The sequence below is a fragment of the Vidua chalybeata genome, chromosome 2, assembly GCF_026979565.1.
Source record: "Vidua chalybeata isolate OUT-0048 chromosome 2, bVidCha1 merged haplotype, whole genome shotgun sequence".
Taxonomy (NCBI): domain Eukaryota; kingdom Metazoa; phylum Chordata; class Aves; order Passeriformes; family Viduidae; genus Vidua; species Vidua chalybeata.
In genome coordinates, this window is record NC_071531.1 from 71419567 (window position 1) to 71444312 (window position 24746).

The window sequence follows — 24746 nt, forward strand, 5'->3', positions numbered from 1 at the left end:
GCGGACACCCCGCGCCGGCCCCGCCGCCGCCTCCGCGCCACTGCCCGCCCGCGCAGCCCACCCTGCTGCTCGCGCCGCAGCCAATCGCCGCGCGCGGGGCGAGCCCTCGCGGCCAATCAACAAGGGCCAGACCGGAGAGGGCGTCGCTCGCCCTCAACTAGGCGGGGCGGAGCGGGTGCGGACCAATGGCCGCCACAAACATTGGCGGCGCGGGCCAATCAGAGGGCAGGGAGGCAGAGACTGGCGTCAACAAGGTAAGGTGGCCGAAACAGGAACTGGCGGGGAGCGGCGTCCCGGGCGGCCAATGAGCGCAGCGGGAAGAGGCGCGCGGAGGGGCGGGCGGCAGCTCTTAAAGGGGCAGCGGCCGCGCCGGGACGGGAAAGGTTGCGGCGTTGGGTCGGTTCTGAGCGGCATCACGGGCAGGGGGGAAAGCACCGCGTGTTATTTTGTGCGTATTGCTGTCAGACGAAACAATCCCGTCCTGCCAGGGCGAGAATGACCCGAGCGCTGCCCTTCGCCGACCTCCGCCGCGGTGTGTGTGAGAGCCCTCAGCAGTGCAGAACAGCGTTTGTGCACTGAACTGCTGCCCCGCGTCCTCGGCAATCAGCGTTCTGGGACGGAGTGGCGAGCAAAGATAAAGGCTGGCTAAAGATTTGCTACATGGAGCTGCCCACGAGGAGCCCAGCCACGTCCTGTGACGGTTCGGTGCCATGACTGACGCTTTAATAGACATTTTTCCTTAGCTTTGTCACACGCTCTGCTCACGCTTAGTTCTGGGGAAGAAGGCGCTCCATCCATCTTCCTCATGAGGTAAATCAGTTTAGGAAAAGTGTTGTTTTATCCATGAAATGAGGGACTGTGGATCATTAACAACTCCCCACTTTTTGCTTCCTGCTAGTGCCTAATTCAATTATTACCCATAATAAGGCAGCTTCCCAGTTCCAGCTCAATTGCTTCCCTGAGAAAGCATCTTGTATCCATATGCCTTCTTACAACATAATAGAGCAGAGACAAGTTTCTGAAGCAGTGCCCAAGAACTCTGCGGCTGCTGAAATGAGTCATAGCAGCAATCAGATGTTAAATAACCCAAACCATTTTATTTTGGATAGCTGCCACTTGCAAAATAACCTTGCAGTTGACATTAAGTGAAAAGCCCATTTGCGAGCTGTGAAGAAAATTGAGGCCCAAGCTGTTTTTGCAGAGGAATTCTAACATTACTATAAATACCAGCTTGAAGGTGTAAAGTAGGAATGTAAATGCACTTTTTCACTTTTCATCATATTTGGTTCTGATATGATACAACCAAACTGGAAGACAAGTGAAATCTGAAATGCCACTGCTCCATCAACTTATTCCAATATAAACTGAGGGGGGAGGTTTCTCTTCTAAAGGGTAGCATGTTTTTTTTTTTTTGGTGAAGATTTTCACTAAATAGGCACCCCCATCCAAAGAAACAAACCAAGTTTACCTTCTGACACTCTTGTTGTGATCTATAGTGTTTAAGTTTGTAAGTGGTCAATACCAGTACAAGGTTAAATATCTGAAATACTGTGGCAAAAATCCAGGATCAGGCAAAAATCCACAGGTGAAATCACATATAGCTGGAACCTACCTGTTTCTCTTGGAGAATATAAATTTACAATTATATGACAAGATGGTTAGAAAAAAAGATTAGAGCTTTTGTAGAAATACTTGCAAAGAAAGCTTTACATTGGATATATAATTTGCTATTCTTTTGACAAGTCAAGAAGTTTTGCAGCTTTATTTCAGAGAATCTTAATCAAGAACTTGAGTGCGATTTTTCTTAAGCTTTTTTTTTTTTTTTTTCAAATTTAAATTCTTGGCTGTAGTGCAGGTTTGGGTTCAATAATTCAGTGAGCAGTACTGGCCTAAGTCTGTATGATGTGATACAGCAGCTGACAGGCAATCAGAACACAGGTCAGTGCATCTTTCCCAGTGCAGGAGTTTCTTGGACTATGGGTCATGTACATTCAAGGGAGTGAAAGAAAGCTGGCAACTCAGCAGTTTAGAGAGCTTCAGCTGGTGCTGCCACAATGCCTTCAGGCAGAATGGTAGCAAAGCTGAATGCTTTTACAATGTTAAAGCACTGAGGAGGAGGGAAGAAGGCAGAATGAAAAGAGAGGGATAGAGTAACCATTCCATTATCTGTTTGAATTGATGCCTCTTTAGGGGCAAGAGAAAAGAACATAAGGCAGGTCATTTGTCCCTTACAAAGCATCTAGATTAGATGGTCTGAATATTTAGAGAATCCCTATGGAAAGGGAAGTAATACTGCCAGAAACAGATGACAATGCTCACCTGACAAGATTGGTTTGGTAGATTCTCAAAAGGACTTAATGTAAGAGCTTTTGGACAGGGATTTTTTAAAGTAATCTAAGATACTGCAGGATCAGAGGATAATGTCCTCACAGGGACAGAGAACTGATTAGAAGACAGAACAATCCCAGTGTTGCACATGAAGTGAATGACTGACCACTCACTCACTCACTCGATCCTGGTGTGGTAACTGTTTTTGAAGCAGTTGTACCAAATCAGTAACAAATCAGAGATAACAGCACATCTTGAGTGACTACAGAGGTGCCATAAATACCCAAGTTTTGAATGCAGTGAGAGGAATGAGAGTGCCTGTAGAACCAGCACAGCTTTGGGAAAGCACAACATAAATGATCAGGAATACCTGATAGTTTCCCTGTAAAGGACATCTCAGTTGTCTAGTGTTGTACAGGTTGTTCTAAGAGGCAACTGGAATGAGGAAGAAGGAAAGAAACACAAAACAATAAAAACTGAACAGTTTGGAGAACAGCTGCAGCTGTAAGTACAGCAAAGGTTTTTTCAGCCTCTACAGCTGCTGGTGAGGCTGGAGTGATGAAGGTTGCACTTGTGGTAGCAGTTCACTTCCAGCTGTGCCTTCCAAGCCCTCCAGCAGAGGTCAGGGAAGACAGCTGGAAGCAGCCACTCAAGACTACAGACAAGTTTCAGAGCCTGAGCTTTGCTTTTCCACCCTTATTCTAATCAATGCAGCAACTCCATCTGTTGATAAAGCAGTTTCCAGAGGAACTTAAATAAGTGAATAGGATACACTATAGAATATTTAGGGAAACACTTATTTTCCTCCAGAACCTGGGCCAGAGTGCAAGTTCATCACTTCATAAATGGCACTTCAAAGCAGAAGAGAAGCACAGTGAAATTAAAGACAAAAAATGGCTTTAACAGAAGAGACTGGAATTGTTAAGAAGAGAGATGAGTTTTACTTAAATACCTTTCTGAGAAAAGTCAGTATGGAAGAGTATGTGCTGTATATTAAGACCAGTCACTTTTACAAATACAGACCAAAGTTTTTCAAAGGCTGTGGTCAAGATTTGCAATAACTAGCAGCTAATTTGAATACTTTAAACTTTTTAACCTATAAATCCCAAACCAGAGTTCTTGACACCTGGTCTGTTTCCAAACTGCTCACTAATCAATCAAAAATATTCCAGAACAGTTCCTCTTCCTCTCCTCCCTCCTACCCCACAAGACAGGATTTCTGAGGAAAGGCTTCTAACTTCAGGGAAAATAAACAAAGAGACCTCACTCTGCACAGTTGTCAGACACCCTTGGCATTCATCCCAGCAGCCCAACACACAGTTCATGTTAGAAATCTTCTGAGTTACACAATTTATGAAACATCTGAGGAATAGTCTATATCTTGATTTCCAAAGGAAACAGCTGGACAGCAAAAAAATGCACATGACAAGTTGTAAATGACATAACTCAAATAGTGCACGTTTATTCTGAACGGTATTTCTAAAGAGTTTGAGAAAAACAAAAACATGCTCCTGATGAACAACAAGGGCAATGATATAGATCAAAAATGGACCATCTTATTGTGAAGAATTTGCTCCCCCTGCAACTTAACTTGTAACATTGAGAATGCATCTGTAAACTGCATACAGCATACCTTTCACTAAATCTTAACTCAAGAGACCAGAGTTGGTCTTAACCAAATTAATCAGGAAGCAGTTGCAGATTCAAAAGAAACATCCAAGTCAGCAAACACTTTACAAAACACAGACATTGTGCATAGCAGCTGACCCTGGATTACAACACGGGGGAGAATAAAACAATTTGGGGGATCAAATTTTTACTAGACACAGGGCACCATCAAGATTTAACTAAATATCACGTAAGTTTGTTTCAATTGTAACAGTATGTCATATTTAGTTGGCAGGTTTAACCATTAGCTGCATCATGTAAACTTAGCCAGTTTCTGTATACACTAAAAACATTCTCCCCCTTACCCCTCCCAAAAATGAGGGATCTCTCTTCTGGATGATTCTTCTCCTGTACCATGGTTTCCTCAAGTAGGAGTCTTTTTGTAGGTAATATCTTCATACTTCAACCGATGTGTGACAAAGTCAGTTGCAGAGATTCAGGAGTAACTTGGATATACGCAATTTACACTCTAAAGCTGTTAGTTGCATACATTTTTCTTGCTAGATCTTCATCCAGAACAGGTGCTGGTGGTTTTTTTTCCCCCACTGAAACTCTCAACTTTGAAAAAATTTAGTTGTTCACAAGCTGTTATTTTCAAGCTAGAAGGATGTCCTCCTGCAGCAACAATCAAAGTAACTGAAGTTCTCTGTGGTAAGCCCATACTTCACACAATTTCAGTGTCTCTAGGTAACAGCACTAAGATACAGCACTCTCCTCCTTCACTCAACACAACTGGTAGACTAATAAAATACAACTGTTTGTCAACCAGAACTACTGACCTTCACTTGCCCTTACCCATGTACAGGGAACACAGTTTTCTTAAGATTCATATTAAACCTTGTATTCAAGATTCAACAACTGTTTTCCAGGATTAATAGCCTGGGAAAAAGAGTCTTGGATTTATTCTCTCTTCCACCTCCTATAAAACATTTTGTTAGAAGTTACAATGAGGCAGGTCTGCTGTGGAATAGGAGCTTTTAAGAATTGTTCTCATGGATACATTCATAGAATGATGGCAGCCCAAAGCAAAAAGAGACAGAAACAAAGGTTAATCCAAGTAAGTTCAGACATCAGACTTGTACTTTTAAACCTGAAGAATAACTGTCTGTGAAACACACTGATTTGTGGAAGCCTACGACAACAGCAAATCCTAAGAGTTCATATCCCCACACCCATCTACCCAACCCAAACACTTACCACTTAGTTCTAGAAGAATGAAGAGCACTTTGCTTGGCACCAGAGGCAGCTATGGTCTGAGTTACAGCTGTGCTGCACAAACATCCTCAAATACAATACTATCTCTCTCTCCCTCCACATACTTCCCTTGGTTTGGTCTACAGATGGCATGGGAGACTCTGTTGGCATATGACAAGCTAATTGTGCTTCGATACATCCCCTTCTAGAAAGATGCTGGGCTGCCAACATAACCACCATGAGCAGGTCCTAGCTGTACTGAGAATAAGCTTTTGTCAAAACTAGGCTGCCTCTGGCCAAGGGAACCGTTTGCATCTTTCTAGCCAGAGTCTGCCACCACATGTTGCAAACACAGGTGCTTGGGCCATGCAGATGGGCTGGTGTTGGTCACCTGCCCATCTTCAAGACTCCAATAGTGCAAACTCAGCAAATTAAGCAGCCATTTTCCAGCACAGGTCTGTCAAGATGCACTCCAACAAATGCTACACACCTCTGTCAAAGAAGGAGTAACTGTGTAGCAGCTGGTATAGTCATCCCTGGGGTATCAAAGACCACCTAATGTGCAGTGAGGGGTGCCATCTCTTGCCTCACCACAATTCCTGTTTTGGAATTCTTGGTTCCCAAGTCACCCTGTAATGACTGGACAGCACCTACTAACCAGATGTATGCTGCAATGCACACTACAGGTTGGAGGCTTTCAGAGCGGAAGAATTCAAGATGCAGATCTAAACTTTAAAAAACAAACAGGAAAAGAATACAGTTCAGCATCTACATGGGGGATGGGGCAGGTTGGTGTTGTCTCAGCTCAGTGCACTTTCCCAGATGCTTGGAGAAGAGTCCAAGCTCAAGTTGGTATTTATATTGGCATACATAAAATTGCTGGCAACAGTGCCTAGAAAGGAGCACTGGTATTCACGCAAATAAAGCATGAAAGGATGCAAAGCAGAGCTTAGTACAGTTTACTGCAGCCTCAAAGTTACAGTACTAGGAAGAAGCCAGCCAGCCTATTTTCCAAACCCATAAAATGCTCTAATATACGCTGCTTTCTCCGGTGCTCCACGAACACCCTCTCACCAGAGGAGAACTGCATTATTACTACTGAACGGGGAAGGGGAAAATAATCTTCAAAGGAGCAAAACCACACAGTTCTTCACCACCTCCTCCCAAAGGAGCTCATAAACACAGCAAGTCAAGCCAATCCCAAGCAAATCCAGGAGACCCTGCAAAGCTATGTGACTAGAGTCAGATTCATGTCTGCCTTCTTAGCCTTGCTGCCTGGTTTCCTCAACCCTTACATCTGTCACCACAGATTCAGTAGCTGAAACAAAGTTATCTGGAGACAGGTGCTTGCCTTATGTCAAAGCTGGTAAGGTGGTCAGAGTCACTTTTTCCATCCCAACAACAGAGATAAAACTAACTCTCAATGAGCCCTGCAGAATTTCACCCATTTTTAAAGCAAGGGTTTTGCCTCAGGATTCATATTTATACAAGGTTATTCTTGCCAGTACCAGATCTAGCTCTTACTCTGGCAAAAGTCTACTGGGAGTTGGGTAAATGAAAATAAGAAAAAATAAAGACCACTCTAAATCCTCCTCTCAGTCATTTAAGAAGTGTAGCACCAGCTTGGGTGAGGAGTATTTTAAAAAAGCATCCAAAAAGGTCAGCCCAGGCAGAGTGAAAAGGTATGGTAAAGTAGCCCACCCTTCTCAGCAAAAGATGGAAGAAAAAGCCATACTCAAAAATATTGGGAAGAACTAAATATACTTTTTTGAGGTGGGGGAATTAGAAGGAAGAGTGGGAAGTACTGAAGTAACATTCAAAGGTTGGGGGAAGAGTAAAGTACCCTGTAGGTTATAAAAAACACAAGGAGTGAAAGGACAAGATATTGCTTTGCCTTTTCCCCCTGTATTGGGTTTACATTCTGCTTACTGAAAGAATAATTCTGAAGGAAACTTGTCATCAGGATAACCTGCTCAAGCCCTCCACACCTCAAACTTAAAAGAGATCTGCACACCTTTTCCCACCCCAACAAAAAACAAAACCAAAAAATCAGACCCCCTGCCCTCAAAAAGCAAAAAACACCAGAAAGGAGAGCTCAAAAAGAAAAAAATCCAAAACCAACCAAAACCCAACCCCAAACATGATTGGACAATCCTTGGAAGAAGCATTACATTTTGTTGGAGAGAGGTCAAGAAAAAAAAATAAGATGAAGGGGTGGAGTAAAAAAAAAAAAAACAACATAACAAAAAACCAACTAACCAATTAAAAAAAAAAAAAAAAAAGAGAGGCCTCTCTTTCCTTATTTGGCGACAAGCAAGTGCAAGAAAGTGTCCGCTGGGGTTTTGTTCAGTTGTCGGTCTTTTGCACATCTGCGTTCTGGCCAAGACAAGGGGCTTTGAGGTTTTTCTGCAGCACGTGAGCATCTGCAGGCTCTATCCTCTTGTAGTAGTTCTTCTTCGTCTCAATGATCTCAAAGCCAAACTTTCTGTAGAAGTCAATTGCAGATTCGTTGCTGATCTGGACATGCCTGGGACAGAAAAGGGCACAGAGAGACAGGGGTCAGTACTCTGCCTCCATACTCAGAATGGTCAAAGACAAGAAAAGCAGCTATCTAGATAGAGAAGGAACAACGGTGTAACTCTAAGAACTCTGGAAATGTTGGTCTTCCCAATTCAGTTCTGGGCTAACACTCAGCTCCTGGATGGCCCATGGCTGTCAATAGAAGTAAATGTTTCCCCTCAGTAAAACTCTTGCACAAAACACAAGATAACAGAAAGACTCTGAAGCATTACTACCTCAGTAATTTAAAATTTTCTCCATATTAATAAAGCAATATGGCAGATATTTAGTGGAAATATGTAACAGAGTTTCACTGCAAAGAAAACTTTAACCTCCTGTAGTAACACTTTGCAGATGAGCAGAGGAGTTGTCTCAGCGATGATCCCAACACACTGTAACATAGAACTGGCAATGCTGTTTGATATGATTTTAACACCTTGCTCTACTCCAACCACTCCTCTCTCCTCACAAAAAGCTGTAATACAAAAAAGTCTTATGGATTTACGAAGTCCTTTTCCCTCGTATTTACTTCCCCTAGAGTTTTACAGATTTTGCTAGCACATTTCAAAGTCTCCAAAACAAACAGCCATTAGTTCTTTATCCTATGTGACTAGGACATTTATGTGCACAAGTTTCGTTTATTAAAAAAAAAAAAGAAAAAATAAGAAAGAGAAAAAAGAAATAAAAATGTTTGGATCAGCAAAAGATATTAATTAAACACTCCCAAAATTCAGCAGACACTGCACAACTTCGTGAACCACTTTGTCATGACAACACACTCCATAATCACAGAACCAAAGTAACTGTGAAAGCAACAGCAGAACAAAAGATCTTAGTGTTAAGCCAAATAAGCACCAAAAAGCTAAAAGCTAAACTTTATTGTAATGACAAATTTAGGCAGTGCTATAAAATTTGGTGCTAAACTGCATAATATGTTCAAATAGAAGTTGCACAAGCAATAGACATAGTAATAAAATCAATGGGCCACTAAAAGAACTTTAGCCCAATTTTGGGGGCTATTTATTGTCATGCCAGAATCCTTGGTCTAGGAACTATAAAGAAGGATTATGAAGGATTTGGGGCAGGTTTGTATTACAATCAGCAAACAGTTCCTTCACTATGCACACAGTAACGTGCAAAAGTAAAAAGGAAAACCCCTGTCCCATTATGCAGGCATGTCAGAGAGAGTTCATTACCACTGGTCCTGAGGCAGGAGAGCAGGAAAGAATACAAGCCAAAAGTAACTTTAATCAGACACCTCTTTAAAACATGCTCCTCTTACAGAGATGGCACAAAGCAACAATAGCAGAGGAGGTGGAAGAGTCTGCACCTCCATGGCAGAAGCGGAAGAGTTTGAGGAGAAAGTCACTCCATTTACAGTGATATCAGCGTATGAAACACTTCTCACAAAGCATCTTCCACAGGCCTGGCAAGTATTCAGGGTGTAGTTCTGTGGCACTGTAAGTCCATCCAAGCTGTACCTGCTGTGGGCCTATCTCTAGCAGTGCATTGTGCTGGCACGGTGTGATGGCCAAGCAGTGACGGACAAGGAGGAGCTGGCTCAGAGAAGCGATCAAGCCAAAAACTGCCATCAGCTCATTTGGTAACCACACAGACACCAATGCACAGCAAAAAGCACAATTGTGAAACCAGCAGCAAAGGAAAAGCATAGTTCTGACATTTATGGATTTCAGACTCTCCAGAGGGACTACTGCTACTGCCCTCTACCCCAGTGCTTGTTCTCTTGCCTGCATTATGCTAAGTGCTTTCACAGACATGCAGTCGATTTTAAAAATAACCAAACAAAGCACAAGAAAACCACCCCCAAACCCCCAAAACACACTAAAATGAAAAATAACACCCAGAAACAAAACTGAAAACAGCTTCCCCAGCTGGGTCAGCACACTGATCTAGTTTATTGTGTGGCTGAACAAATAGCTGACTTGGCAATGTGCAAGAATGAGAATAGCAGTTGGGCCTTATTACTGAATGTAGTAAATTTTCAGTGCTTGCAAACACCTCTAATATTCTAACCCACAGAGTGCTGTCATAAAAGACAGAAAGCAAATGCATCAAAACTGCATCCAAGGCTTGCAGTATTTTCCATTCTGAAGATGACCTTGTATGATAAAAATAAAATCCTTTCTAAAAAGTTTTTTTTGGTCTTACAGTATAATTTTGCTCTAGAACATAATTTTGTAACTAAATTGCTTTCAAATTCAGCAAATTTGCAGAACCCTTTCTAAATCAAGCAGCTTTTGGTTTTCACAGCATCAAACAACAAGCCCAGAATATGACCCCTGTCTTTCCCGCTAGTACTTACAAGATGTTCCATGACCCCACTAAAATATATACTAAACCCACACTTGGATCTCCATCCCTTTGCTCCCATATCTACCTTTATCATTTCTCAAAAAATGCGTGAGTGTAACGCATTTACTTACAGATAGATGTTGTCAAAAGTGCCATCTTTTTCACAGATGTTTAAGACATGATTCAACATTTTAGTTCCTGCCAAAAGATAAAGAGATACTTAAGAAAACTAGGACACAATTTAGTCTGTACTTAGCTAGGTGCTTCCTTGAGGAGAGGCAGGTTAACTGTAGGTAAACTAAAATGATAGAGTGTGAAAACTAGGAAAGGCAAATAAAACATGATGTGTAAGTATTTAATTCTGTCCCTGATTGCTCATAAACCTTACTTCATTGTTTCTTTGAAGAAGAAATAAAAATCATAACAGACCAGAAGCAAACTTATAAATCAGCTGATTTTAATACTATTTTAATAGTTTCAAGGTCTCAAACTCAGCTCAAAATACAGACAAAATACTGCATAAAGCAGTGAGGGAACTGGTAAGCTTTTCTACTAAAGACCTAGTAAAATAATTTAAAATAAAATTATCTTTTCAATCCAATTTGTCAAGGCAAGCAGTTTACTATAGGTCTTGATTAATCTGTCCTATGGCTTTGCAGTGTGGAGCAAAGAACTAAATGCAATATAGTCAAAAAGCAGGTGCTACCCCTGAGCAGCAATAATCAGTAGTGATAAAGACAAAATAAATATAAAGCTCCTACATTTAGAGGAGTGAAGAGGGAAGCCAATGAAGGAGTGTTGTGTTCTACTTACGTATGACTTGCATACTGGCTACGTATCTCTGACAAATTATTTCATCTCTCTCTGCAACGATTTTCACATCCATAGAAGCAGAGTATTTATATAACACTATGATAATATGATTAAGATTAAAGTAACCTGAAATCCTGAAGTAAAAATTTCTACAAAAGGTTCATTTCTGAAAGGCAGGGAAGAATGAGCACAAGATAAATCATACTCTTTCCCCCAGGTCCCTTCCAAAGAAATCAGTAGTCTAAAGTTAAAAATCTGGTTAAAAATCCGAAAGAGCATTTAGAAAGCTGGACAGCAACCTGGTTTTTTTGATGCCTCAGACCAAAAAAAAAGACCCTCCTTACCTATTCCTAGCCTTCGGTAAGGTGCCAGGCATCCAAGTGTCATGATGTACAGTCTCTTCTGGTTCTGGGAGTGATCCACCCTACAGCACACTGCTCCCACTGCAATATCATTGAAATAGGCTACCAGGGAGAGAAACAAAGGTTTATCAGTAACAAGTCTCAAACTACACATACAGCTCTTTCATTTACACCCTGTATCTTCCTCCCTCCCCTCTCATTAATTCTCCCATCTAGATACAATAACATACATTGTGGATTCACACTTGGAATGAAGTAACTAGTGCTGCTTTGACACAGTGGTTGCTCACCACTGTTCACACCAACCAGCAATGACATCACAAGGTAAGCTCGCAATGCACAACTGTTTTCTTCTGGAACAGAAAACATGCCTATTCCCAGTGGGACATAATCTATCTAGAATGCAGACCCTCTGTGGCTTCTTTGAGGTTCTTAAACAGTTATTTTTCATTATGTAAAACAACTAAATAGAAGGAGCTACTATTCAAAACCATTATGGATAGCAATGATGACCACTTCTGCCACCACAGCCCACAATTACTGGCAAGAACATTTGTACCTAGTTTGGCAAGTTCGCCAACCTCCAGTACATCCTTGTAGAACTTGTCATTGTAGCTGACAGGAAAAATGACCTGGTTTAGCCTCTTCAGCTGCTTAATGTTGTGTGGCGTCACATCTCCCAGCTCGATCCGGCTACTGGAACAAATCAAAACATGCTTAACATCTGACATACTGCAACACTTTTAAGGACACCCAAGATCGATTATTTTGTTTATCCTTAGAGAACTGTCCCACCTAGTAGTCAGCTCAATACATATTTGAACTGCCACATCCAACCCATAGAATCAAGTCTTATGCTGGTGGCTGATTTAAGTCCCAAATCTAGTTTCAGTCAGTTCTATACAGTCAGAAGCTTCTCAGGCCACACTAAACACTAATGTGCCATAGTATATGTAGTATATATGTGGGTATATATATATGTGGGTATATATATATATGTGGGTGGGAGACAGGAGAACATGGATCTCTACAGAAATATTAGCTTTAACATTACCCCACTCATTTCCCCTCTGATCATCAAGATCACAAGAAAAAAAATTTAAAACCCCAATGAAAATATGGGAGTAACAAGAAGCTAGAACAGACCAAGGAAATTAATTCCTTATCCATGCTTCAAAGACAGCTGCAATTTTACCACCTTTCAATATAAAGCCTATGTTTAGACAAAGTCCTTACTAAACATCTGTCTCTAAAAACTAACAGTACTGCATGTAACAAATATATTAAGCCTGTTAATATGCAAGTGTGCCCTTCTCAAAGTGATATCTGCATCTACTTTGATCATCACTGAAGTCTTTCTTCCTGCAGGAGCAGAACCACAACCTTAAAATACAATGAATTATACTAAGAAGAAACAGACCAAGCTTCTCTCTTTTCTAAGACTAACTTCCTGACAGAAATACTATACACACAGAAGAAAATTTAAAAAAAAATTAAAAAGAAAGATTAGTTACCCTTGGGTGAGGGCAAGCAGTTTTAACAACTACAAGAATGAAAAATAAAAAGATCAAGATAATCAAAATCTTTTCCCAAATGATAACCAAAATATGTAGAAAGCCAGTGCACATGGAATTAGAAAAGCACACAATTCTAGGTTTATATCAGCCCTGTCTTACTGAATTTATATGGGCAACCAGATTGTTTTCTGCCCAAACATCAATAAAGACACCATTTGCTCTCAAGATTCCTTTCTTCATGTATGGCTATTTGCACAAGTCCCTTTGAGAATTATATTCCAACACAATATAAGTCCCGAGCTAATAAGGATGATGTTCTCACACAACAGAAGTACTCCCAGTGTAAATAAGCATGCAATCAAAGTCATGAGATGGTGGAGAAACTGTAGTACTTGTTTTATGCCCAGCATGGCACAACTGCTCAGCCTAGCACAGCAGGGCTTCTCCAGGCTCACAGAAGGCAAGTTCTGATCCCGGCCAGCAGTGCTGCTGCCTTCTCCTCACAAAGGGCAGGAGTAAAGCTGTGGCATGTGGGTTCCTGGGTATATTGAAAGAGTTTTGCTGGAGTAGGGCACCTCAGTAATCTCATACTAGGAGGGCTAAGATACCTGAAGAGTCCCTTTTGCTGCAGTCTGCATGAGAGTAGAAACCAAAGGGAGCAGGTCTCAACTGCCCAGCTAGGTCAGATGAGCTGCAGTGCAGGAGGTCAGTAAGGGAGGAGACAAACCTTTAGTTCATACTCAGTTACTGAAAGCCTAGACCACTTCTTCAAATAACACATATTAACCTTGGTGATACAAAAAAGTATCAGTAGTTCCAAGCTTCAGTAGATCAGCAATGCTAGCATGATGAACTCATAACAAAGTTGCTATACACCACATCTCCTTTTGAGCAAAAATCCCTGACACAGGGATCACTAGATAGTGTTTTCTAATATTATTTAAAGATTAATTAGTTACTAATCAAACAAACCAGGCCTTAGAAGACAGTCACTATGAAATATTTATGACGACAGTGCAACAGGACAAAAATATATTACCACAGGCAGCCAGGACAAGATGGCTAAGAAAGGGAACATGGCCAGAAAATGGATCTTCACCAAGAAGATTTCAGAGAGAGAACAAATAAATAAATAAATACAGAAGCAGAATCTAAGGCTGGGAGCTGCTGAGCCAAGACATCACCTCTGAGGCTGGCATCAGGCCACAGAAATGAGCTCTGTTAGTAGATGGCTAAAAGGCACTTGCACTTGCTGACACATTTCCTCAAGTCCCTGGACTTCCCCCCTCTATCTCTCACCACTGTTCACTGCTGCCTCCTGCCATCTCCTGCTGCTTGTCTCCTATACTCTGTCACTATCTGGTTTGTCAGCACATGAATTGAACCAGGGACAGTATCTTCCCCTGGAGAATAATATGAAAGAGGTTTGAGAAACACTGCAGGAAGCATAAATCAATACCCTAAACATATCTGTTTAAATAGCCTGTACTCAAACCATGAATTACTTTAATGTATAGCACTAGCTGATTAAATCAGCACCACATCTATTATGCACAAAACCATTTAATACGTAAATTAAGTAATAACATGGAAAGGAAGACCCACATTATGAAAATTCATGATTTTGCCTGAGGACAGCATGGCAAAAGTGCCACTGAGGCCTTGAGTAAAATAATGGGAAAGCTGGCACTGCTGCCAAAAGCAGCAGTCCTGCTGTCCCTGAGCCACTCATTTCCATCCTCTTGCTGGCACAAACATTTGTGCAAAAATGTGGTGAACCTACACCAATTAAAACTAACCTGGACAAAAAAGGGAAACTTTAGTTTTAATCCATATCAGTCCCCTGACTGGCTTCACCACACAAGTCCTCTGCCAGAATGAAGAAGAGAAAAGAAGTTGCCATAGGCAGAACTAATTGGTTCTTGAGCAGAAGTGCCAGCTCACCCTGGTTTAAACTGGAAGTACTGTGCAAGAGGAGCACAGGGACGTAGATTATCCAGTACATCTGTGAACACAGTCTACAGATATTGTGCTACACTTTATCATTCATAGAACAACATGAACTTTGATCCTAAGGACTGAAAAAACTACTCCAAATAGCCAAGACAAAGCACCTGTAATAAAGGACTCAAAATTATCACTCTCCTATTTTCACCAAAATAAAGCAAGCAGCTTTGTGGGGTCTTTTTTGTTGTTGTTAGTTTGTTTTTAATAGCAGTTTACAACTAGACCTGCTTCTTCAAGTGAAGTTTCAGCCTAATCAATAACTTAAGCAAGTTTACTATGACAGCTAAGGTCTGACTAGGCCAGTCCTGTGCATTCCAGCTTAGTAGAAGGTGTACCAGAAACACTTGTCCTCTGCTGTTGCAAAGAAAAAAATTAAATTATGGGCCCAAATTATCATACGAGAGAACATAAAGATGTATAAAGAACCTGAAATGCCCAGAAGGAACATACCGTCCCATAACAAATTCTTCAACTCTATGATGCCACTAATATTCCTAAGCAGATCCACACTTACTATTGGCACCCCACAGCTCAAATGGCACTCCATGGAAGATGCAATAGTCAACTGTACTCCATCTCAGATGTCAAAGCTTCTGGGACAAGCCAGTCACCCCATCCCAAGCAATTGTTTTTACCACAGAGGAATGAGGGACTCCTGGCTTATCAGGTCAGGCCTCTTACTACTACAGTGTTCTAGAAATCCATACACTCTCCTCAATGGAACACCAGCATTCTGAAGCCACTTAAACATTTTCCATTGTAAGGCTGTTCCCAAGCTACCATTATTCTCAGTAATTCCAGTGTACTCCAATGTACTTCTATGCTGCCTGGAGATGATGGGCACCATTGCACAGGCCTTTTCAGAGGGTTATCATGATCTCTTCATACCTTTCTTCTAACTAAAGCCAAGCTCCTGTCCTTTCCCTGTAAGACTGGCTCTTAATTCCCACTATTGTCATACTAGCTCTTCCTTACATTCCTTCTGATTAAAGTTGATTTTCCTTAAACATGGCTAACCAAAACCAATTATAGCAGCCCGAACACTGTTGTCTTGTCCAATGGCACTAAGTTTTTCCTGTCACTACTGGAAGCATTTTCCTGACATATCTTAGGACTACATTTTCACAAGAAACATTCAGCATTTTTCACGACTGCTATATTCCACGACTTGGTCACTGGGGAAAAAAACAATTGGAGAATTCACTAGTAAAGGGAATCAGTTGCTGGTGCATAGGCTGCTATCTGTTAAAAGTGCACAGCAACACTGCCCAGCAATGTAAGAGTGGAAGTGAAGACTGATCCACCAAATCTGAACAGAAGTGTGACTTCAGTGAGGTGACAGGCACCACTTCCTGAAACTGGATGCGTGCCCAGAACATTGGCATTAACACTCCTGCTCTTGCATGCCAGTGTCCTAAGATCCTCCAGGTACTGGCTAGAAAAAGCTTCACACGTTTCGTAGGACCAAATGCAATCTAGTTAGTCCTGCTGCAGTTGCATTGCTCTGTCTGCAGTTTACAGTGCCATGATTTGAACAGTCTATTTTTCCTACAATGCCTTACATTGATACTGGTGGAAGTAACACAGGCTACTTATGTTAAGACTGACTTTTGCTTGTCAACATATATCTAAAGAGAACTGCTATACAGAATGACAGCTCAAGAGGCAGCCAATTTCCAGCTACAGTTCAGCAGGAAACACAAATTCACTCCCTGGGAATAACAAGCGTACAACACTAGTTTAGAACCAACATCAGGGAGAAAAAGAGCGAATTTCGAGTTTCTTAATGCTGTAAGAATCTCAGTCCCATTCAACTTAAAATAGTGCAAGTCTCTCCCCAGAGGGCTGTGCCTGACTGAAACAGATCTCCCTGTAACTGATAGCTGGGCTCAGGCTTATTGAAGGCATCTGGCAGGCTAAATTTAGCAGAGCGGTATCTGAAACTTGCAAAACTTACTGAGGAGTAAGTCAGGAGAGGCAGCACTGAGAAATGGGCCCTAACAAATTAAGGGAACTTCAGAGAAGGTTTGTCACCTGCTAAGCGGCCAGCTAGCTTTATTGCTTCTATTTTGGCATTCAAGTCAAAGCAGGAGTCTAGACAGGATAATCCGCTCATAAAATAAAACCAAACCAGAACTATGAAGGCTATAGACCTGAAGAGTGTGGCTCTGCTTAGATTCTACTCCAAGGCCAAAAGAGCCTCTTCTAGCGTTTTGGGGTCGTTGGAATTCTTATGGGATTTTTTTTGTTTGGTTTGTTTGTGTTTAGGATTTTTTTTTAATGGATGAGCTGTCTTGCTACACACACACAAGTTAGTCTAGTTCTTGTGGGCAGACCAGTATGTTTTCAATTACCTCAAGATCTGTGGGCTGCATATCTACTCTGCTTCCCTTGTCAGAAAACCAGAAGGATAAGTACAAACCTAGCATGCAAAAAGTGTTAACAATTTGCTCTGAGACCCCTGATCTTCTTTAGTCCTGCTTACTACTGAAAACATGTATTGCATGAAACCTGATATCCTGCTGGATGTTACCCCCAGTTCTGGCGTGCAGAAGAGCACAATGATGTACAGAAGAAAACAAAGCAATTTTAGAATCAGAATTAACAGAAGACTTAATTCAAGACTTGCAAGACAACTGGATCTCACTGTGAAAAGGTTTCATGCATCACAATTTCCCAAGACATACATTAGACCCTAGCTGCCTTTCCCTTTAGCATTAAAAAAGGAAAAAAAATACACAGCACATTACAGCCAAATTTCTTCATTATATCTGGCTATCATATAATTTACTGTGCTTCAACCTAGAAAACCTGACCACATACAAAAGACTGGCCAGTCTTCACATGCAAGAAGCAAAGTTATACTATAATAGCCTCACAGTTTTTCCAGCTGAAACATGTCCTACCTAGGTCTCAAATCTTCAAGTGAAAAATAAACTTTCACAAGAAAATTATAAGCTATCCTATTCTGTAGATGGATACAAAGAGCATGAATCACTATGCCCAGCCAACAGAATTTTCAAACTCTAAAATAGCAAAAAAAAGTAGCTGTTCTAGAACAGAAAAGCAGACACACATGCATCGTTTAGTTGTCCATAAAATTCTGCCGCTCCAGAGCACCTGACAAGCTTAAGGCCTAAATATTTATTCAGCCTATCCCAGGTACATCAATATCAGGTGAAAGAGGAAACAACTTGCCTACAATCATACAGCAGATAAAGGGCTGCCAGAAACCCCAACTCTTCATTTCTACTCTAAAGTAAGCTCACAAGAACATTGATTTCTATCCATGATTGCTAAACAGAAGTACTTTACTATTTTGAAATGGCTTCCCTCAAAATTACTTTTGTGCCTCCACTATCTATATCCTGAGACACCTTATAGATTACTTCCCCTTTCCACACCCTAAATGTCCCCAGATCTAACAATTATAAGCCTTACTTGCTTCCCAGAAGATCAGTACCCTTTGCTAATTAATGTTAATGAAGTACCTGTTGATCATCAAGTAAGAACAGAGGCTTGCCTTCAAATTCAAAATAGAAGTGATGCTTACCAAGTACCTTATTTACATAAATACATTGTGAGGGCACTTGTATGTACACAGGTAAGAAACTACGGAATTGACATACTAGGAGAAAATAATTTTTCTGCTTCACACAAACTATTTCCGTAAGTCACTGAAAATGCATTTTTTTTTTACAAATGCCTTTGTCCATTAGAATAGTGGGGGGAAAATGTCACTTCATTACAGGTTTCCTACCTATACTTTAGATTTCAGTCCCAGAGTTGGGTTTTGCAAGGTGTTCAAATCACACATTATATTAATAACATACTATGAAAAATAACTGAATGTGCCATCAGTTGCATATGCCTATCTTAAAAACACTTCTAAGACAACAATAATTTCCCCCCTGTCCTTTTCCTAATTTTCACTAAGAATGAATTGTTCTGAAATAAAAATTTGTGCCAAAGATCTAAAAACAAGTAAATCTCCTTTAAGTGCAATTTTCAACTTAATTTGTGATCTTTGCCAACAGTTCCAAGTGCCAGGTAGAGAAAACTTTCACGAGCCTTCCTTGGCTGTCTGGGTCTCATCCCATACTCAAGAGAACATAAATACAATGCTCAGAAATCAGAATTTTTTTCTGGGTTAGAGATTCTAGTCTGCCAAGGGCCAAAAATCACATGGAGCCTAGAAAAGAGCAGGGAGAGGGAGAAGGAAGGCCAAGTAAAGCTCAGGAAGTACTTCATGCCTTAAGATCCTACTGTGAAGCACAGTATTTTCAATTAATTAAAGAAAGAAAGACTCTGCCCCCAGGAAAATTCAAATATCTTAGTCGCCTAGTGACACTGTTGTGGAAATTATTTTGGCTCTATTTTCAATAAAGCCTAATGTATAATTTCCTTCTTATAATGAATTCATTCAATACACTTTGACACAAATATGCAGTTACCCCACTTCAGTGCTGTGCTTTGCTGCTCTCAGGTCTTCAAGGCCAAGAGTCTCCAAATAACCAGGTATTCTTCTGTGCACAGACTCTCTCTTACCCTGGCTTCCCTGCCTCAAACTCCTTCCTGACAAACTTCTGCTTCACAACTAACTCCCACAGGGGTCACTTCTTCCCTTTCTCTCTTCCAGATAGGAGTAGAAAGTAATCCTGACATTGCCTGCCTCACATAGAGCAGGAGTGATGCAAGGAAGTACCGCACTTCTCTCTTATCAATTCTCAAACAAATATAAAGCTCCAACTTTTCATGTTCTTTCCTCTTCTGGATAAAAATATCTAGTGCCTTCTCAGATTATTGGTCTGAACACTTCTAATGCTTGCCAAATGGGCACACTCTTCAAGTTCTGAATGATTTCCACTTGGATTAAAGTATTTTTCTGGCTCAACCATCACCCATTATTCCCCATTTTAAAAGAGATTTAGTGTGGCAAAAAAGGATGCATCATTTCTTGTCCTCGGGAGATGGCAGCAGAGTCTGTGGCATTTGGTGATTAACTATTACTACATTTTTCACAGAAATGTCCCAAACTACCAAGCTACATCTACATGCAGAAAGAACCAAATGGTCAAACAGTACTCAAAACACAACACTAGGTTCTAAAATGCTTCAGTAAAATGGCTACAGCTCCTCTGCTACCTTCCTACCCTCCCAGTCCTTCCTTCTTTGTGGAATGTCTTAATCTGGTTATGGAATTAAACTCAAAGTGGTCAGAGTTATAAATCAGGTTAAAGTACCTATAATAAACTGCACTGAGTTTTTTATAAACTCATTTAGAAGCTGTTAAGCCATTTGTAAGCTTGCATATAGGCAAGGTCTAAATTTACCATCCATGAAAATAAATGCAGACTTTAGCTCCCACTTGGACATTTCTAGGTTCAGAAAAAGCCTAAAAATAAAGTGATTTTCAAGCTCAATTACCTTTTTTGTCCTGACTCCAGTGCATATGACCATTCAGCAGTTTTCTCATAAACTTGGAACTTCCTCCCATATATGTTAAGCTTAGCACTGTGCCGAGCAAATGGAAACAATTCAGCAGCTCTGCACAAACTCTGTCATTCTAACTCAGGAGAGAAAAAACCCTCCTTGTTCTCCTCAGAAACATGATCATCTTCAGGACCTTGAAAAGTTTACTCCTTGAATCCAGGCAAAACAAGCAGAGGTATCAGAGCTTACCATAACGACTCCCCACACTTTCAGAAACAATATAGTTATTTCTGTTATTCTGTTAGTTAGTTCTGTTCAGTACTCCCCAGCTGTGATGTCTCCCCTGCAAGGCAGCCAGAGCAGCACAAGCCTGCAAAGTCTCAGGGTTAGGAAGTTCTCTGAGGCAGCAGGTACCTGTTGTGCAGGATGTAGCCTGTAGGACTCTTCCACAGCAAGTCAGGAGGACCCTTAGGAACTATAAAACCTGAGACTTAGCTGCAAACACGACAAAGTTGAGAGGCAATCTCCTAGGAGAGTCTTACCCAAAAGTAGTTAGTGCATACTTCTTTCTAAGGCTGGTTTAACACACAGCACTCTACTTACTCCCTGTTTCAATCAGTTTTGCACCACATGGCTCAAGATGTGCTGCTGCATGACAATCTCCCAGGTGTTTCCAATCAAAACTGGAGAGGTTAATGTGACAAAATAACACATGCACAGGATTCTAGGCACTGGGCCCTGGTTGTAACATGCCCTACTGGCTCCATGTGTGTGACAATCCTGGTCACACAGCAGGTACATGCACGCAATGGAGCACGCAGGTCCTGCAATAGCCTCATGTAATGTGATTTTTAGGGAAGGCCATCAGGGAAAGGCTGGATGCCTTACTTTCATAGGTTTCATCTAAACTGAAACAAGTCAGAAATGCACCCCTACTTTAAGACATCAAATGTCATGAACAGCAATCAGCAAATGCTCAAGACCTTCAGTTTTCTCTCCTGAAAACCAGCAGCATAACAACTGGTAATGAAAACACAAAACCACTGAGCAACAAGTGAATCAACATCATGAAAACAGCAAAGTGCAGGGAGTATTATTTACATCTGCTCTATAAAAACAGCCAGATTACTACAGGACCTGAGTCTCTTCCACTGGTATTTTTCCTCATGCAAACACAGTTCTAAAAGATTTTCAAATTCAAGAGCTAACAATAACAACATATAATAAATGAAAAAATAAATTAATTTCTAGAGAATCACAAGGTTCACTAACAGAACAGTGAATTACCTCAGTTTTTCAAGTCACATTTAAGAAAAAAAGGGAAACATAATGATTCTCTATTAAAATTATTCAGAAGGTGAGACATATGAGTGAACATAAAGACAAGTCTCACAAAACCAGGTGAAAGTGAACAGCAGTTCCCAGTTGAGAAGATGGTGTTTAACTCATCAAATAAAGAGAAAAATCCACAAAATTGTAAGCAGCTGAGAAAGCACAAAAATCTTCTGCTATTTCTGAAACCAGAGGGCTAGGGTAGAAGAGGTCACCTAACCTCAAACCCCCTGATGACACAGACACTACAACCTGCTATGCATTATTAACACACATCCATGTGATATTTCAAATTCAGAGAGCTAAGAAAGAAGGCTGCAAGACACATACATTGACTACACAGTCTTTCAGATCTGAAATTTCATGCCAATGAACCGGATCGTTTCTTTTTAAATTCTTTCTCTGCCAAAGTAGACTCTTCATAATGACAGCTGATAAAACATCAGCTGCTCTAAGTGCTTCCAAAATCATCTCTGCATTTTGTGGTGTGGGTAACAATGCAGTGCATACATTCCCACAAAAAACAGTCAGATGGAATCAGTTTGTTCAGAAGGATTTGTCCACAATTTTGGATTCAAAACTGAAGACAGACCAGATCCCTTCAAGCCCATCAGTTTCTATATGCTGGGAACTGAAGCTTTAGATCTATTTTTGGACCCATCTTTTGACAGTACTTGTACTTTAGGGATCTTCACCGATCTTTGTAACTTTAAAAACTATTTGGATTTTTTCCAGAGTACCCCTGTGTAATTTATACATTTCTTTTGAACTATTCTCTAGTCCTTTGAATCTCATTGTATTTAAATGGGGTTATTTTTCAATTTGAGCTCTGTTGGCATATTTGCCTCCATCTGAATTTTTAGAGAACACCTGGATTCAATATGAGAATCTGCACAGGAATATGAATTTATTCTGCTCCAGAACTTGCTGTGTGGTGCTAACAGTGTTTTGGCAAGACAGGAATATGCTGTTCTTCAAAGAGATGAAAGAGTACCATAAGAGCAGAAATACCAAGTACAGAACCCAAAGCAGTAAGCTCTGAAGTTGAACCAGAAATAAAACTGCCTGTAAGTAAAAGTAAAGTGACAGAAATAAAGTTTGGTGCTCTGGAAGCAGAAGAGTGGTATGCAGATTTTTTCTCCATAGCCTTTATTCTAAAAAAAATGTTACAAGAAGTAAAAAAGCCCAGGAAATGAGAACTCCTCATCAGTGCAAGCAAAGCCAGGCTCAGTTCCTTGGAGAGCACTGAACACTGCAGACAGTTCCGGCCATGCCCTGCCAGGACATCCCCACAGCATCAGCCAGGCACGCCCGGGCCACTTTCCCACTCACACATGCAGGTCCCAGTAACCCCATCCCACGACTGACACACAACCAGAGCAAGGCTAAGCTGTAGCAAACAGCAGAACGGTCAACAAAGGATAAAAGGAAACCCAGTTCTGTCAGGAGCGCTGCTGAACGATCGCATCAACTGCCACCTCATCCTGGCTGATCCGTGCTGCTGTTCCTCCCACAAATTCCAGCGTCCTCATTACAAGGGGACTGAGAGTGGGGGTGTCCCATTTTATGTAGGGTGGTGCAGGTGGATAAAGGATTGTCCAATATCCCGAACACACCTGTCTTATAGGTGTGTTAGGTCAGCTGAGAGTTTATTTATTTGCAATCATCCCTGAACCTCCCTACAGACACCTGCCAGCCCCTCGGGATGCCTGAAGCTGCTTACACGCTGTAAGAACCAGCCAAGAGGCTGTTATCAAGCAGTCTTGAATGACCTCACCCCTACTGCTAATAAGCTAAACACCTTACCATTTCTTAGTAAAAGCTTAAGTGATTCAGCTTCCATTCACCCTGCCTTAAGCTGCCAAACTGGAAAAATAATACCCATCATTGCATAACACCGGTTCCAAGGGGACTGGTTCAATGCTCTTTTGAGAATCAGCTGGGGATAGCTTCCTTTGTGCCTATGAAGAAACTGAGGCACGGAACTGGAACAAGCACATTTTGTGGAGCACAGGTGATGCTGAAATTAATAAACATTAGGTGGTTTAGCCAACATTGAAAAACCTGTCCCAAAGTGACCTGGACAAGGTCAGGCAGGTCACCTGACACCAAAGCACAACTGTGAGTGTAAAGGCCTCCAGTGTCCTGTACAAAAACGGCACCTCACTGACCCCACTGAGAAGGAAATCAGTGTTTTCAGCCAAGGAGATTTGAAATCTCTCGTTTTCGGGAGACAGAGAGAAGCGATGCCAGGCCCAAAGCAGCGGGTGTGCTACAGAAACATGACACAGAACACAGCTCGTTTGTCATCCATCCACGCTCTACAGCCTCCACGTAGCAATTAAAGACTTAAAAAACCAACAAAAGTGCTAAGAGGATGTTACACACAATAGCACTGCAAAACCACACGCATCCGACGCTGGCAGCTTTTTCGCACACAGTGAGCGACGCTTCTTTGCTACTACCAGACAAGGACCAGACAGGGACGACAGCCCGGCCAGCATCCCCGCCCGCTCTGCAGATCGCCAGACCCCGCAGGGCGGGATCCCCCCGGGCACAAGGAGCCGCCGCGTCCCGCCCGCTCCAGCACGGGGCTCAGTGCGGAGAATCCTCGCTCCAGCGGCGGCACGATGGTGACGGGGAGGTCCTGCTCAGCCCAAAGGGCGCCAGCGGCGGCACCGCCGGTTTTTCTCGCCCAGAGGAACTCCGCGCCACGGGCCCTGTCCAAGAGGGCGGGAGGGACGCAGCAACACCCCCTGAGCTCAGAGGCGGCGGCACCGCTCGGCCCTCTCCGCCTCCCGCCCGCCGCGCCGCCCGGGCCCGCCCCGCTCCCAGCTCCCCACCCGGGCGGGCCCGGGCCGGGCCGAGCCCCGCACTCACCCCTTCATGGTGCGTCCGCGGCCTGCCCGGCGTCCGTACTGGCTGCGTCCAGGGCCCGGCGGTGCGGGTGTGGCTCCGACCTCCCCGTGCTCAGCGCGGGCAGCTCAGTCTCCTCCCGATCCCGATCCTGATCTCACTCCCGCTCCACATGGGCCTCCGCCCGCCCCGCCCCGCCCCGTGACCCCTCACCTCACGCCGCGCGCGCGCGCGCGCGCCCCCGCCCCGCCCGCCATGACCCGCGCGCCATGACCCGCGCGCCCCGCCCCTCCCGCGCGCCCCCGCCGCGCACGCGCCGCGCCCCGCGGGGAGGATGGGGAGGCCCCGTTCGTCTCGGGGACGG

The 24746-nt window shown here is 42.4% G+C and overlaps 1 protein-coding gene across 3 annotated transcripts; it reads right to left on the reverse strand.

Annotated features, from left to right (window-relative positions):
* Window positions 1-3758: 3758 nt before the first annotated feature.
* On the reverse strand, window positions 3759-24559 carry NAA50 (N-alpha-acetyltransferase 50, NatE catalytic subunit). 3 transcript variants are annotated; one of them, XM_053935411.1, is made up of 5 exons: window positions 24407-24559; window positions 11797-11930; window positions 11220-11339; window positions 10194-10260; window positions 3759-7717 (listed from the first exon to the last, which is right to left on the reverse strand). In XM_053935411.1, exons 1-5 carry the CDS (start codon window positions 24412-24414, stop codon window positions 7537-7539), a joined length of 510 nt encoding a protein of 169 aa, XP_053791386.1. In that variant the 5' UTR covers window positions 24415-24559; the 3' UTR covers window positions 3759-7536. The 3 variants fall into 3 exon arrangements, with proteins under 3 accessions (XP_053791386.1, XP_053791385.1, XP_053791384.1); XM_053935410.1 differs by having other exon boundaries at window positions 11797-11933; XM_053935409.1 differs by lacking the exon at window positions 24407-24559 and having other exon boundaries at window positions 11797-11968.
* Between the last annotated feature and the right edge of the window lie 187 nt (window positions 24560-24746).

Coding starts and splice junctions, on each gene's coding strand:
- NAA50 (XM_053935409.1), bottom strand. CDS start 11,968: ATGTCAGATGTTAAGCATGTTTTGATTTGTTCCAGTAGCCGGATCGAG. Junction 11,340..11,796: donor TGGCGAACTTGCCAAACTAG/GTACAAATGTTC, acceptor TCTCCCTGGTAG/CCTATTTCAATGATATTGCA. Junction 7,718..10,193: donor ACTTTTGACAACATCTATCT/GTAAGTAAATGC, acceptor TTTCTGTCCCAG/GCATGTCCAGATCAGCAACG.